The sequence below is a fragment of the Aethalodelphis obliquidens genome, unplaced genomic scaffold (assembly GCF_003676395.1).
Source record: "Aethalodelphis obliquidens isolate GAN/ISIS:26980383/991018 unplaced genomic scaffold, ASM367639v1 scaffold19, whole genome shotgun sequence".
Lineage (NCBI taxonomy): Eukaryota > Metazoa > Chordata > Mammalia > Artiodactyla > Delphinidae > Aethalodelphis > Aethalodelphis obliquidens.
In genome coordinates this window covers 21,473,445-21,491,365 of record NW_020837963.1, presented here as the reverse complement: position 1 = coordinate 21,491,365, position 17,921 = coordinate 21,473,445, and the positions used below count along the sequence as shown (strand labels likewise).

General features: G+C 36.0%; 1 protein-coding gene across 1 annotated transcript in view; it reads right to left on the bottom strand.

Annotated features, from left to right (window-relative positions):
• Window positions 1-17,921, bottom strand: part of CCDC102B (coiled-coil domain containing 102B) — a 165,921-nt gene that overhangs the window by 101,056 nt on the left and 46,944 nt on the right. The window contains exon 5 of the mRNA XM_027118730.1: window positions 2,124-2,333. Within this exon, the coding sequence (XP_026974531.1) occupies window positions 2,124-2,333 (210 nt within the window). The remainder of the gene's footprint in view (window positions 1-2,123; window positions 2,334-17,921) is intronic.

Here is a 17,921-nt window from a genome sequence, read left to right as displayed (position 1 = left end):
TTAATGAAGATCGTAAAATATTGCTAACACCTCCTCCCAGCCATCAAAATGATATACACTTAGGGAATAGTCTACTGATTGATGAGCACACCCACTGAGTTGTTCAGACCTTCCAGAATCTTCCCAGTTTCCAAGGTCTGTTCAGTTCTAGGCCAAAGAACTACATTGGTCCCAAAGAGCCCAGGTCTAAAGTTAGGGTGGCCTGTTAACAGGACAAGCAATTGGCATATATACTAGGTCCAAACAGACCCCAATCAGCCCTCATATTTCCTAAGTGACACACTTTATGCTATAACAGTTTGATATAACTAGAAAGACATCAAAGTGGAATAGAGTGAATTACTTCTTTATCTGAGTTCTCATTCCACTTTACTCTTAGCAATCATCACAATGTAATACTGATAACAATTTATGTGTATATTGTTACACATAGATATATTGTGTATATCTCCCCAGACAGACTCTAAGCCCATGCTAGGCAGGATAAAGATTCATTCATCTTGGGACTTCCCTGGTGGCGCAGTGGCTAAGAATCTGCCTGCCAATGCAGGGGACACAGGTTCGAACCCTAGTCCGGGAAGATCCCACATGCTGCGGCGCAACTAACCACAACTACTGAGCCTGCACTCTAGAGCCCACGAGCCACAACTACTGAGCCTGCGGGCCACAACTACTGAAGCCCATGCGCCTAGAGCCCACGCTCTGCAACAAGAGAAGCCACCGCAGCGCACCGCAATGAAGAGTAGCCCCCAATCGCCACAACTAGAGAAAGCCTGCGCACAGCAATGAAGACCCAACGCAGCCAAAAATAAATGAAAAAAAAATTCATTCATCTTCACATCACCAGCATCTAGAGCAGTGACTGACACAGAGTATAATATAAATAAATGCTTGTTCTGTTCAAGTGAACCAAAGGGAAACAGATATTTTGATGACCAAAACTTGTTCCATAATCGAAACAATTGTGCTTTCACAATGGCAATCTGCAAAAATTTCTCTACAGATTTATCAGTTGTGTACATGTCAGAACCATACACCATTACGGATGGTTTATGAATCCATATAATAGAAAATTATGATCACTGACCATAACAGTTAACTTTAGTTATTTGCATTGCCAAGTCATGAAACACTAATCCAATTTAATCTTGCATTTGCAATAAATCCCTAAAATCACAAAGAATAAGTAATATAGAATTCAATTTTTCTGCCCATTTAGCTATTAGAGCTCATATGAGTATGAACTACTTACATAACTCAAAAATATGAACTTTTCAAACTCACTTTTAACTCACTGTTAAAGGAACTGAGTGAAAAAAATACAATTGTGCATTAAGGTACTATAGATACTTTCATGGAAGAAATAGAAACAAGCTGTATATGTTTTGTAGCATACTGACCCTAAAACACATAAATTACAACTGCCACTAAGAGAATATTTTAAAAATCTAAAAACCATTTATCAGAAAAATCCCATCCATAGCAATAAATGTGTCTGTTGGCTTTAGGACAAAACAATTCCAAAACAACCTAAATTTCCCAAAGTCAAAATTTGAATTTAATTCTGGTTTTAACATTTATGTCATAGCCTATAAAGGCTATTTGTAACACGATGTGTTTAATTGATTCAAAAATAATTTTTCTGAGACTAACTAAAAAGAAACCAAATAGGAGTGAACCAGCTACATTTAAATGTTTATGCAGATACTTACCATAGCTATTGACAAATGCTTATTACATAGTTGCCCAAACTAATGGAGAAATATACTCATTGAAAATAAGATCAGTTGCGTGGAAAACTGAGACAAAGCTATAACAGGAAACCAAACACACAAAGGTTCATCCCTTACTTCATGTTTTTCTTCCTTTTGGAAAAGCTTGAAACTCTCAGATTTGTCATATTTTAACATCTTCATACAAAATTTGTCACACTCTCTTTTCCTATCATGAACATTTTATATATTTTTATATTACAATGGGAAAAAATCAAACTATCAGATATGAGATAGTACAAAAGAAAATATTCAGATTTGAGGTATGTGAAAGTTAAACCAGCATCTACTAGACATCAGGGCAGGAATATATAGAAAGTGAGAACATCTGCTTCCAAAGAGTACCCATACCTTGTTTTTTTCCTGTAGTTCAATTTGTGATTTCTTGAAATCAGGACCTTGAGAGTTTGCAATTAATCTATTTTTCCTATCCAGGAGCTCTTCCATGTCTTTCACTTGGAACTTTAGCCTTCTATTTTCTCTTTCCAGTCCTAGTTTTTCTGTTTCAAGTATCTCCCTCTTGTCCCACTCAGATGTATTTTCAGCCTGCAATCTCTCTAGCTAAACACAGAAAACACAGAAAAGCAACGTGTAGCATCTGTAATTGCCAAAAGGCCAGGCACCCATCAAACAGGCGTCCACTAAGAAAGGTTCATGGATATGTCCATTTATACAATTTTTAAAAAGAAAACTCTATTTGTCTGAAAAGTTGAGGACAACACAAAAGTCCTAAGACCCATGCCCTAAATAAATATACCTGCCTTCTTGGTTATGGCACTATTTCTATAACCAACCAGACCATATTGTCAAATAAATACGTTAAGTGGAAAACTGATAATATTTTGTCAATAATCTCCACTCAGTTGATGAACATTTATCAGTTTAGAAGGCACAAAATCATGTCGTGGGCAATTCTGGTTGGATGGATATAGTTCATGTATTCATTTACTTATTCATTCAGTTATTTACTATAGTTTTCAACTTGTAGGCACTGCAAATAAAGACAAGTGAATGTAATAAAACATCATAAATGCCATGATTAAAGTACTATACAATTGGGCTTCCCTGGTGGCGCAGTGGTTAAGAGTCCGCCTGCCGATGCAGGGGACACGGGTTCGTGCCCCGGTCCGGGAAGATCCCATGTGCCGCGGAGCGGCTGGGCCCGTGAGCCATGGCAGCTGAGCCTGTGCGTCCGGAGCCTGTGCTCCGCAACGAGAGAGGCCACAACGGTGAGAGGCCCGCGTACCGCAAAAAAAAGTACTATACAATGTAATCAAACTCACCTGAGTGAATGGCCAATTTGATTTTCAGGGAATAGAGGTTGGCAACATGATTAAAATATGAGGTATTTTTAAACTGTTTGTTATGGATAAAGATTGAAAATTACTTATTTTTACACTTAGTTTTAAATGGCTTGATGGCAAAGTATTGAACAGTATTATACTATTTTAAAGTAGTTCTCATGACATTTTAAATTCTAAAAGAGAAGTCAACATTAAGAAACTGTTAGACTTCAATAATATCTTTGGAAATTAATTCTGATTAAAAAAGTCTAAAAACTGCTTTTTCATACACATATAATTGTGCCATTATTGTCAAAAATGTTCTGTTCCCAAATCTAAGTGAGGCTTTAGCGTCTTAAAAACAAGAAATTAAAATTACATTCTTGGCACTAGACCTTGTTTATCAATTAAATATAATAGACTAAGGGATCAAATTTTAGATGACGTGATTTGACATTTGGGATGCCTGTTTGGGATATGAGGTGAAAACAGTATTTCAAAATGCAATTTAGAACTTGACATGTCTTTAATTATTAAGATTAATGCTTAAACTTTTTGACTAACATCACATCACTTATCAGAATGAAAATAATAAAGTTGTAATAAAAGTCACCAACTTAGTGATGAAAAATTAATTTTAGGAGAATAAATGTACTCTTGGTCAAGGACAAATACAATGCTATGTCAAGTCTTTGTAAAATTTTAGGCATTTAAAAGAAATTGCTGAAGTCAGTTTTATACCTAATAACAGATAAGAGGTACAAATAGGATTTTAAATAAGTAATAGATGTTTGAATGAGTAAACTCTAAATTAAAAAAAATAATTGAAGGAAGGAATCATATTAACAGTAATGACAACAAAGCTTAAATAATGATGTGTGATTATTTACTATTTGAAGATTTTTAGTGACATACCAATTATCTGATAAATTTAGGTATATAACACATATCAAAAAAAGTAAAGGTTTTGTGAAAATTGGATCATACATATTATTAGCAGTTTTATTTTTGATTTCATTTTTCAAAATTCTTTCTTGTAAGATTATTCTTTTCTAAGAATCATACGAAAATCTACCACCTTAAAAGCTATTCAATTAAATGCAAGTTAAAATGATGAAGGAAAGATCAGGTAATATTTTAAACTTTCATGTTTTTTTGTAAGCAATTCTAATAACTGATCAAACTGAAATGGAATTCCATTGATTTGCTTCCAATGATCAAGAGAAACATTCTAGAACATTTTAATTCTAACTCTAATATGCTATGAATTTTAACTAATAGTGAGTACTACTCTTAAATGAATTTCAGGTAATACAGGAATTATTGAAAAATATTTTCTAAAAACTTTTAATGTAGAAGTATATTCTAGCCAGAGTAAACACTAAAATATTTGTTGATTTAATGACCTCCAATTTTATGAATATTAAACATTGAGAAAATATATAAATATCCAACTATTCAGCTGTTTAACAAATATTTATTGAGTATCTTTCAGGCACTGGATATACTATTTTCAAAATACAAGTATATATATAAGTATAAATTGGGCAACATCTTGTAAGGGAGAAAAAACCCTGGATGCTATGGGAAAGACCTGCAGTAAATTAAGTAATCAGAGGAGGTTATTTGAAGAAACAATACTTAAGCTGAAACCTGAAGTTTAAGAAGGCAGAGAGGCAGAATCAAGCTAAGAGTATCTCAATAAAGGGAAATAGGAAATAGGTTTGAACATTATAAGATCCAAGAGTCCAATCATGAAGTATTAGGAGTTCAGGAGAATAAGTATGAAAACAAGTAGTCACTGATGCTTAAAAGCAAGGGTGAATTTAAGAATCGTTTGAGTTTCTTGTGAAAAAATGTAATATTGTGATTATTCCCAAGGATGAAATATTGGGTCATTTATTTTATTTATATAGGTATATATGTATATGTTTATGTATTTGCTTGCTTCCTTCCTTCCTTCCAGTTTTACTGAGATATGATTGACATACAGCACTGTACACATTTAAGGTGTGCAGTGTAACGATTCAGTCATTTCTAAACATATTCATCTATAAGCTCGATCTTCCTGAATTGTCATTGCTTGATACTGCTGAAAGGACATCAATAATAGACTGCAGTGAACTCGATAACTAGAACGTAAGTTTTATGAAACCAGAACCGTGTCATTTTGCTCATCAGCCTGGCACCTGACATGTGCTGTGTCAGTGTTCATAAGGACCTGTTGAGAGGAAAAAGCTCCTCTGTATTTCAATTACAACAATTGTGCACAAAGTGAAATTAAGGTAGCATCCTAGAAGAGCCAGTTATTTACTCACCATTACTTAATGCCAATAGAATTTCTCAGTACATTTACTCTTAACTCTTATTAATGCTGTCATGGCTGCATTGCATTTTGTGATAGGTAAATACAGTGAGGTAAAGAGAGGATTTTCAGTAAAATGACCTAGAATTGAGTCTCAATTCTTTTTATCCTGAGAGCCCCTATTTTTCATTTATAAAATATGGAAAATATTTCCTACAGCTTAGTGTTATGAGGCAGTAATTATTTAGGGAAAATAGTTATTAAACTTTCAAACTCAACACAAATATTTCCTGTCATAAATTTGGTTTCTAAAGAACAAAACTTACCAACAGCCAATTCAAGTAATGACAGGTGAAATAGTGTATTATTTTTCATCGTGTTTTATCAAAATGGCATCTTGTAAAGGGACCTTTTCAACGGAGAAAAACCCCAACAGAATGCACAGTGTGGTGTTCTGCAGGCCCGTGAAGTGCCACCTAAAAACACTGTGCGTGTTCCAGTAATTGACTGCAAATATTCAGAATTTTCATTTCAGACAAGTCAGCTATAAGACCTCATTACAAGCACTGTGATTTTGGAAGTAAGAGGTAAAAAGCAGGAATCTTGTTATTGCCTAGCAGTAGGAGATGATTACCCTTTTACTGAAGACCTAATATATTCCTGGTAAAGAGCTATATAGGTTATTTCTTATCCTTACAATAATCCTGTAAATTTGTATGTGCTACACAGGAGGAAACTGGAGTTCTAAGATTAGAAGTAATTCTCAAGGTGGGCAAAGAGTCCAAGCCATGGTTCACCTAAGGTGTTTCTCTGATTCCAGTCGTGAGTTCCACCCGCATCACGCTAACAGATAGCCACTGATGTATGCCTATCCCCTTGCCATAGCAACCAACACACTCTGAATCCATTGTACTACACTGCAGCAAAGATTTTGTTGATGTCTTTCTTTTGTTTTGATATATTTTGGGGATTTTGATCCTTGCTTCGTTGCAAATTAACTCAGGAGAAGTGATTCTGTAGACTCACATTCAAAAGTCTGGAAACTGAAACCTAAATGCAGTGTGCATATTGCTGATGCCACCCCTCCCCCTCCCCTGGATCTTTTAACACTCATCCTCTAAGCATGTCATGGAATCACAAATAAGAAGTGAGGACACCTCCTCCTAAATCAGTCTACTTCCCTCCTGTCCACAGTTAACTAGAGCTCAGTGATAGCTCACTCCCTCTTTTACCAAAAGTCAACAGAGCAATGACTAATTTTAGCAATAGGTAATGTCATGTGTATTTTAGTTGCTTTAATTTCATTTAAAATCCTTGGAGAATTTCTAAAAGTAAGGAGTCCTAGAACTAATTTGAAACTAAATGTATGTCAAACTTAAATACAGGGAGAGGGATCCACATGCAGAAACAATTACTCAAGACACTAAACCTGAACAGAAATTAACCCAAAATGGATCACAGACCTGAATGTAAAGTACAAAACTATAAAACATAGAAGATAGATAGCCTAGGAGAAAATCTAGATGACCTTCGGTTTGGTGATGACTCTTTAGATATATCACCAAAGGCATGATCCATGAACAAAATAATTGATAAGCTAGACTTCATTAAAATTAAAAACTGCTCTAGAAAGACAATGTCAAGAGAAAGAGAAAACAAGCCACAGACAAAATATATTTGCAAAATATATCTAATAAAGAACTGTTATCCAAAATATACCAATAACTATGTAAATTCAAAAATAAGAAAACAAACAACCCAACTAAAAATGGGCCCAAGACTTATGGATAACAGACATCTCACCAAAGAAGGTATACAGATATCAAATAAGCATATGAAAAGATGTTCCACATCATATGTCATCAGGAAAATGCAAATTAAAACAATGAGAGGGGTGGAGTCAAGATGGTGGTGTGGGAAGATGCGGAGTTAACATCTTCCCACAACTAGGGTGCCTGCTGGCTGCTGGTGGGTGACTCTGATGCCCAAGGAGATGGGAGGGACCCCAAGTGAACTGGTAGGATGTGGGGGGACTGAGGGGGGAGGAGAAATGGAAGCCAGACAGGATTGGTGTCCCTGAGGCCAGAGAGATTAGGAGAGGCAGGAGGGAGGGGCCCTCCCAGACTGGAGGAGCAGGAGAGGAGAGGAGGGTGTTTGCCCCACCCATTCGAGCCCAGGAAGCCTTCTGGGCTCCCAGGTTAGGTCCGCTGCCCCCTGAGACCAGGGGTGGGGGGCATGCCTGGGCCCCTTCTGTTCCTTGAGCCTAAGCCCCAACCCCCCCAAAGTTCCCAGGGCCTTTTCCAGCCCTGGGGGTCCTAAGCATTGGCTCTGCCCACCACCCAAACCTCCTCCTTGCTTAGGCCCCACCCTCCACAGCCAAGGCCTTCCCCCCCCCCCTTTTTTTTCTTTTCCCTCCTCCTCTTTTTTACTATTGTAGTACTTATGTACCTTCCGGTTGTTGATTCATCTATATTTTTATTTTTATATTCTTTTTAACATATCTGTTAGTTTCCTAGTCTAATTTTATTTTTTACTTTATTATTGTTCTTTTTTTTTTTTTGCTGCCCACGTGGCTTGTGGGATCGTGGTTCATGAGCCCAGAGTCGGGCCAAAGCTCCTGTGGTGGGAGCTCTGAGTCCAAACCACTGGACTAGCAGAGAATCTCAGACCCCAGGGGATATTCATCAGAGTGAGGTCTCACAGAGTTCCTCATCTCAGCATCAAGACCCAGCTCTACCCAATAGCTTACAAACTTCAGTGTTGGAAGTCTCAAGCCAAACAACCGGTAAGACAGGAACACAATCCCACTCATAAAATAAAGCAAAAAAAATATGAGATGGCAAAAAAAAATGTCACAGATGAAGGAGCAAGGTAAAACCTATAAGACCAAATAAATGGAGAGGAAATAGGCAATCTACCTGAAAAAGAATGCAGGATAATGATAGTAAAGATGATCCAGACTCTCAGAAATAGAATGGAGACACCGACTGAGAAAATACAAGAAATGTTTAACAAAGATCTAGAGGAACTAAAGAACAAACAAAGATGAGCATCACAATAACTGAAATGAAAAATACACAAGAAGGAATCAATTACAGAATAACTGAGGCAGAAGAACGAATAAGTGAGCTGGAAGACAAAATGGTGGAAATAACTGCCAAGGAACAGAATAAAGAAAAGAGAATGAAAAGAATTGAAGACAGTCTCAGAGACCTCTGGGACAACACTAAATTCACTAACATTTGAATTATAGGGGTCCCAGAGAAGAGAAAAAGAAAGGGTCTGAGAAAATATTTGAAGACATTATAGTTGAAACCTTCCCTAACATGGGAAAGGAAATAGTTACCCAAGTCCAGGAAGCACAGAGAGTCCCATACAGGATAAACCCTAGGAAAAACACACCAAGACACATATTAATCCAACTAAGAAAAATTAGTCAAAAAAAGAATATTAAAAGAGGCAAGGGAAAAACAAAAAATAATATACAAAGTAATCCCCATAAAGTTATCAGCTGATTTTTCAGCAGAAACTCTAGGAGCCGGAAGGGAGTGGCAGGATATACTTAAAGTGATGAAAGAGAAAAACCTACTACCAAGATTACTCTACCCAGCAAGGATCTCATTCAGATTTGATGGAGAAATCAAAAGTTTTCAGACAAGCAAAAGCTAAGAGAATTCAGCACCACCAAACCAACTTTAAAACAAATACCAAAGAAACTTATCTAAGTGGGAAACACAAGAGAAGAAAAAGACCCACAAAAACAAACCCAAAACAATTAAGAAAATGGTAATAGGAACATACATGTGGATAATAACCTTGAATGTAAATGGATTAAATGCCCCAACCAAAAGACACAGACTGGCTGAATGGATACAAAAACAAGACCCATATATACGCAATCTACAAGAGACCCAATTCAGACCTAGGGACACATACAGACTGAAAGTGAAGGGATGGAAAAAGATATTCCAAGCAAACGGAAATAAAAAGAAAGCTGGAGTAGCAATACTCATATCAGATAAAATAGACTTTAAAATAAAGACTTTACAATAAAATAAAGACAGTTACAAGAGATAAGGAGGGACACTACATAATGATCAAAGGATCAATCCAAGAAGAAGACATAACAATTATAAATGTTTATACACCCAACATAGGGACACCTCAATACATAAGGCAAATGCTAACAACCATGAAAGGAGAAACCGACAGTAACACATTAATAGTAGGGGACTTTAACACCCCACTTACACCAATGGACAGATCACACAAACAGAAAATAAATAAGTAAACACAAGCTTTAAATGACACAATAGACCAGATAGATCTAATTGATATTTATAGAACATTCCACCCAAAAGTGACAGAATACACTTTCCTCTCAAGTGCACACAGAACATTCTCCAGTATAGATCATGTCTTGGGTCACAAATCAAGCCTCAGAAAATTTAAGAAAATTGAAATCATATAAAGCATCTTTTCTGACCACAATGCTATGAGATTGGAAACCAGTTACAGAAAAAAACTAAAAAACACAAATATATGGAGGTTAAACAGTGCACTACTAAATAACCAAGAGATCACTGAAGAAATCAAAGAAGGAATTTAAAAATACATAAAAACAAATGACAATGAAAACACAATGACCCAAAACCTATGGGATGCAGCAAAAGCAGTTCTAAGAGGGAACTTTATAGCAATACAATCTCACCTCAAGAAACAAGAAAAATCTCAAATAAACAACCTAAACCTACACTTAAAACAACTAGAGAAAGAAGAACAAAGAAAACCCAAAGTTAGTAGAAGGAAAGAAATCATAAAGATCAGAGCAGATATAAATGAAATAGAAATGAAGAAAACAATAGCAAAGATCAATAAAACTAAAAGCTGGTTCTTTGAGAAATTAAACAAAATTGATAAACCCTTAGCCAGACTTATCAAGAAAAAAAGGGAGAAAACTCAAATCAATGGAATTAGAAATGAAAAATGAGAAATCACAATTGACACTGCAGAAATACAAAGGATTATACGAGACTACTAAAAACAACTATATGCCAATAAAATGGACAACCATGAAGAAATGGACAAATTTTGGGAAAGGTACAATTTTCCAAGACTGAACCAGGAAGAATTAGAAAATATAAACAGACCTATCACAAGTAATGAAATTGAAACTGTAATTTAAAATCTGCCAACAAACCAAAGTCCAGGAACACATGGCTTCACAGGTGAATTCTATCAAACATTTAGAGAAGAGCTAACAACCATCCTTTTCAAACTCTTCCAAAAAATTGCAGAGGGAGAAACACTCCCAAATTCATTCTATGAAGCCACAATCACCCTGATACCAAAACCAGAAAAAGATATCACAAGAATAGAAAATTACAGACCTATATCACTGATGAACATAGATGCAAAAATCCTGAACAAAATACTAACAAACAGAATCCAACAGCACATTAAAAGGACAATACACCATGATCAACACTCAAATCAATCAATGGGATACACCACATTAACAAATTAAGGAATAAAAACCATATGATCGGGCTTCCCTGGTGGCGCAGTGGTTGAGAGTCCGCCTGCTGATGCAGGGGACATGGGTTCGTGCCTCACTCCGGGAAGATCCCACATGCCGCAGAGCGGCTAGGTCCGTGAGCCATGGCCGCTGAGCCTGCGTGTGCGGAGCCTGTGCTCCGCAACGGGAATGGCCACAACAATGAGAGGCCCGCATACCACAAAACAAACAAACAAACAAACAAACCATATGATCATCTCAATAGACACAGAAAAAGGTTTTGACAAAATTCAGCACCCATTTATAATAAAAACTCTCCAGAAAGTGGGCATAGAGGGAACTTACTTCAACATAATAAAGGCTATATATGACAAACCCACAGCAAGCATCATAGTCAATGGTGAAAAACTGTAAGCATTTCCACTAAGATCAGGAACAAGACAAGGATGTCCACTCTTGCCACTCTTATTCAACATAGTTTTGGAAGTCCTAGTCACAGCAATCAGAGAAGAAAAAGAAATAAAAGAAATACAAATTGGAAAAGAAGAAGTAAAACTGTCACTGTTTGCAGATGACATGATACTATACATAGAAAATCCTAAAGATGCCACCAGAAAACTACTAGAACTAATCAATGAATTTAGGAATGTTGCAGGATACAAAATTAATGCACAGAGATCTCTGTCATTCCTATACACCAACAATGAAAAATCAGAAAGAGAAATTAAGGAAACACTCCCATTTACCACTGCAACAAAAAGAATAAAATACCTAGGAATAAACCTGCCTAAGGAGGTGAAAGACTTGTACTTAGAAAACTATAAAACACTGATGAAAGAAACCAAAGATGACATAAACAGATGGAGAAATATACCATGTTCTTGTATTGGAAGCATCAATATTGTGAAAATGACTATACTACCCAAAGCAATCTACAGATTTAATGCAATCCCTATCAAAATACCAATGACATTCTTCACTGAATTAGAATAAAAAAATTTATAATTCATATGGAAACACAAAAGACCCAGAATAGCCAAAGCAATCTTGAGAAAGAAAAATGGAGCTGGAAGAATTAGGCTCCCTGATTTCAGACTATACTACAAAGCTACAGTAATCAAGACAGTATGGTACTGGCACAAAAACAGAAATATAGATCAATGGTACAGAATAGAATGCCCAGAGATAAACCCACGCACATATGGGCACCTAATTTATGACAAAGGAGGCAAGGATAGACAGTGGAGAAAAGACAGCCTCTTCAATAAGTGGTGCTGGGAAAACTGGACAGCTACATGTAAAATAATGAAACTAGAACACTACCTAACACCATACATAAAAATAAACCCCAAATGGATTAAAGACTTAAATGTAAGACAAGACACTATAAAACTCTTTGAGGAAAACATAGGAAAAACACTCTTTGACATAAACCACAGCAAGATCATTTTTGACCCACCTCCTAGAGTAACAGAAATAAAAACAAAAATAAACTTAATGGGACTTAATTAAACTTAAAAGCTTTTGCACAGCAAAGGAAACCAGAAACAAGACAAAAAGACAACACTCAGAATGGGAGAAAATATTTGCAAATGAAACAACAGACAAAGGATTAATCTCCAGAATATACAAACAGCTCATGGAGCTCAATATCAAAAAAACAAACAATGCAGCTAAAAATTGGGCCGAAGACCTAAATAGACATTTTACCATGGAAGAAATACAGGTGGCCAAGAGGCACATGAAAAGATGCTCAACATCACTAATTATTAGAGAAATGGAAATCAAAACTACAATGAGGTATCACCTCACGCCAGTCAGAATGGCCATTATCAAAAAATCTAGAAGCAATAAATGCTGGAAAGGGTGTGGTGAAAAAGGAACCCTCCTGCACTGTTGGTGGTAATGTAAATTGATACAACTACTATGGAAAACAGTATGGAGGTTTCTTAAAAAACTAAAAATAGAACTACCATATGACCCAGCATTCCCACTGCAGGGCATATACCCTGAGAAAAGCATAATTTAAAAAGAGACACATACCACAATGTTCATTGCAGCACTGTTTACAATAGCCAAGACATGGAACCAACCTAAATGTCCATCGACAGATGAATGGATAAAGAAGATGTGGTACTTATATACAATGGAATATTACTCAGCCATAAAAAGAAACAAAATTGAGTTATTTGTAGTGAGGTGGATGGACATAGAGTCTGTCATACAGAGTGAAGTAAGGCAGAAAGAGAAAAACAAATACCGTATGCTAATGCGTATATATGGAATCAAAAAAAAAAAAAAAGGTACTGATGAACCTAGTTTCAGGGCAGGAATAAAGAGGTAGACATAGAGAATGGACTTGAGGACATGGGTAGGAGGGCAGAGCTGGGGCGAAGTGAGAGTAGCATCGACATATATCCACTACCAAATGGAAAATAGTTGGCTGGTGGGAAGCAGCAGCATAGCACAGGAAGATCTGCTCGGTCACAGCTTTGCAGTGACATAGAGGGCTGGGATAGGGAGGATTGAGGGACGCTCAAGCGGGAGGGGATATGGAGACCTGTGTATGCATATGCCTGATTTGCTTTGTTGTGCAACAGAAACTAACATAGTATTGTGAAGCAATTATACTCCAATAAAAATGTATTAAAAATTAAAATTTTTTTTAAAAAAAACTAAATATTCCCTGCAAAAACTTAAAAATAAATAAATAAAACAATGAGATACAACTACACAGCTGTTAGAATGGCCGAAATACAGAACACTGACAACACCAAATGCTGGTGAAGACGTGGAGCAGCAGGAACTCTCAGTCATTGCTGGTGGGAAGGCAAAGTAGCACAGCTATGTTGAAACAGTTTGGTGGTTTCTTACAAAACTAAGCATATTCTTACTATGCTGTCTAGTAATCGAGCTCCTGACTATTTACCCAAAGTAGTTGAAAACGTATGTCCACATAAACACCTGCACACGGATGTTTATGGCAGCTTTGTTTATAATTGCCCAAACTTGAAGCAACCAAGATGTCCTCCAGTAGATGAATGGATACAATGTGGTATGTCCACACAATGGAATATCGTTCAGCACTAAAAGGAAATTAACTATCAAGCCATGAAAAGATATGGAAGAAGCTTAAATGCATATTACTAAGTGAAATAAGCCATCTGAAAAGGCTATACTCTGTATGATTCTAACTATATAACATCCTGGAAAAGGCAAAGTTAGAGGGACATTAAAAATATTAGAGGTTGCCAGAAGTTGCAGGGAGGAAAGCGGAAAGGTGAGAGCAGGGAAGGATATATAGGTGGAGCACAGAGGATTTTTAGGGCAGTGAAAATACTCTGTATGATACTATAGTGATAGATACATATCATTATACGTTTGTCCAAATCCATATAATGTATAATGTACAACACCAATAGTGAACCTTAATGTCAACTATGGACTTTGGGTATTAATGTTGTGTCAATGTAGGTTCATCATTTGTAACAAATGTACCACTCTGTAGGGGATGTTGAAAATGGGAGCTTCTATGGTGGAGGGCATATGGGAAATCTCTGTATCTTCTCCTCAATTTTGTGGTAAACCTAAAACTTCTTTAAAATATAAAGTTTTTAAAAAATTTAAAGAGAGGCCTTCCCTGGTGGTGCAGTGGTTAAGAATCCGCTTGCCAATGCAGGGGACACAGGTTTGAACCCTGGTCTGGGAAGATCCCACATACCACGGAGCAACTAAGCTCATGGGCCACAACTGCTGAGCCTGAGCTCTAGAGCCTATGAGCCACAACTGCTAAGCCTGTGTGCCACAGCTACTGAAGCCCATGCTCCTAGAGCCTGTGCTCCGCAACAAGAGAAGCCACTGCAATGAGAAGCCCGCACACCGCAACAAAGAAGAGCCCCTGCTCGCCACAACTAGAGAAAGCCCGCACACAGCAACGAAGACCCAGTGCTGCCAAAAATAGAATAAAATAAATAAATTTATTTAAAAAAATTTAAAGATAAACTATTTATATTTTGGATACTCATCTTTTCTCAGATATATGTTTTGCAAATACTTCCTCCTAGTTTTTGGCTTATGTTTTAGTTATCTTAGCAGTATATTTCACATAGTAAAAGTTGTAAATTTTAATAAAGTCCAAATTAACTTTTTTTAATAAAAAAGGAGGCCAAAACTTGTATCTCAGATTGAACATGAATCAAAAGCAATGCGAATTTAAAAAGGACAATGCATCTATGTCTAAATGAGTCAGTATATGTTATAGCAAGAGAATGACAAGAGAAATGTATTCATAAAGGCTTTACTGATGCCCTGGTAGAGAACACTTACAAATTTCACAAGTAAACCTCTAAATGGTTATTTTGGACCCCTGATTTTGCAACAGCCAGGCAGTCTCAAAAATTCTTAGTGGTGTTACAAAGTTTCATAAGCAAATATTTTCCTCATTTCATGTAGAAGTTAATAATCATCTATATATAGGCTAGTAACTATTAAGATAAAAAATATGAATGAACACATTGTTATTATCCCAAATGATTTTAACTGTTTTATGAGTGTGTCCAAAACAGTCAGAGAAAAGCTTTAACATAAAACGAGAACAGTGAAATATGCTTTCCTGCAACTCTCCTGCCAAACTTTTATATGTTACAGTGGATTTCTTATAAACTTAGTAAGGTGTGAACCTTTACAAAAGCAGTACGTAGAGAATTTTAGAAGTGAAGCACAACAGAGGTTTTAAAATGTGGATCTTGTTGCAGAGATAATAGGAACCAGAGGTTTATATATTATATATATAATAGGAATTAAGTTTGCCACTCACTAACTACAACCTCAAGTGTGTTCTACTACTAGGAAAAACTATGTAAATGTAAAATGCTTAATAAGATCTGCATCAGGAAATTAAGCAAACCATAAAGGGTAGACCCTCTTTATTTCCAGAATCTCTCTTAAAAGTAATTTTAAAAGTAGACAAACTGGGCGCTTCCCTGGTGGCGCAGTGGTTGGGAGTCCGCCTGCCGGTGCAGGGGACGCGGGTTCGTGCCCCAGTCCGGGAGGACCCCAAGTGCCGCGGAGCAGCTAGGCCCGTGAGCCATGGCCGCTGGGCCTGCGCGTCCGGAGCCTGTGCTCCACAGTGGGAGGGGTCGCAGCGGTGAGAGGCCCGCGTATGAAAAAAAAAAAAAAGTAGACAAACTATCTTGGCCCCAGGGATGGTCTTCTCAGAGATTCTGATAGCTCTCAGTGTCTAAATAACATGAAACTGCTGACACAGCCTAAAGCAAGGTTTTCCACTCGACTGAGATTATGATTCATGTTAATCCATGTATTTATTTTTTCTAAAGGATTAACAACCATTTTAATTAGAAGTTATTTTGACTAATTGTACTCTGATGGTTCAGATACAATAGAAAGTTAACTTTCATTATTAACACTGAGCTGTAAAGAAGAAAAAAGTACACAGTACATGATTTACAGGGGGGAAATAGTAGAAAAGGAGATGGTAGAGTGAATTAAATCTAGAGGATGATGATAAAAATGAAATAGTGCCAAAAGTATTAATGAGAACCCCCTAAGTCACCACTTTACATCAAAAATGCCTTAGTGTAACAATTTTATGTTTTAATGTTGCTTTTTTAGTATGTTTGGGGGGAAATCTGACAAAAGAGATATATTGATGAATTCTTTCAATAACATAGTGAAGAATAAAAAATTAGTTTGTCTTGTTGACTAAGCCAGAATCACACAGTCTTTTAAAGCATTAAACTGAGATTGTTCATTAAAAAGATGAATATTATAATGCAAGTTAATTCCTTCCATTCATCTTTAATCTAAAGTCAATGCTTTTTACTGGCTACACTATTTACCACTGGCTTCCAAAGACAACTCTGTTGATAGATCAACTGTCCATATGTGGGTGGCTCTGTGTTTGGGCTCTTATTCTGTTGTTTCTTTGGTTTACCAATCATTACACAAATGCTACTCTATTTATAATACATATATATTTATAGATATAATTTTTGCTGGTATATACATATTAATTGCTCTTATATCCAGTGGTATCTCTAAACTTTTATGAATTATAATTTTTAGATTATTTGGTGTTTTCTAAATAGGTAATTGCACCATCTGTGATCATTACAGTTTTGTATCTTTCCAATTCTTGTAACTTTTTCTTCTTTTGTTGAACTGCCTAGCATCTGAAATGGAATTTCAATAAAAAGCGATACCATGCTTCTAATAGTTCATCATTAAATAAAATATTGTTCTCTAAAATTTTGTTACTCTATCAGGTTTAAAAATTCACTTTGATTCTTAGTGCACTAAAATGTTTTTCCCTATAATCATGAATTGAGTTGTAGCAACTGAAAGCGAACTTGTAGATAACCACATAATTGATTTTTTCTTGTACTCTGTTTAATGTGCTGACTCATATAATAAGTGATCTAATGTTATAGTATACCTTGCATTCCTGTGACAAATCAAAATTTTTATTCACCATAAGATTAAGACTACTCGTATTTGGTTTGTATTTTTGCCATTATACTTATGTGTGAAATTGATTATAACTTTCCTTGCTTATATGACCCTTGCCTAGATGCAGTATAAGGATTAAACTAACACAGTGGGAAGAATTGGGAAGTTTTTCCTCTTTTCTAGAAGATGTTCTATAAAACTGGAATTATCTACTTTGAATGGTAGAACTTAACCATAAAGCATTCTGATGCTGGAGTTTTATTACAAAAAGAGTTTTAACTCATTAATTTTAAATTTACTTTATTTAATGTTATAAATCAATTCAGATGTTCTATTTTTACAAGAGTCATACTGGGTAAGTTATATTTTCTGGCCAATAATTCATCTCATGTAAGATTTTATTTTTATTAGCATCCTTGCTCTATCTAAAGCTGTGTCTCTTGTTTATTACTAGTGCTTTCTAATTATAGCTCTTAATTAATTCTGCCTGAATTTCATTTTTTCTTCAAAGAACCAACTTCTATCTTTGCTAACTCTATTTTATATATATATATATATATATATGTATATATATA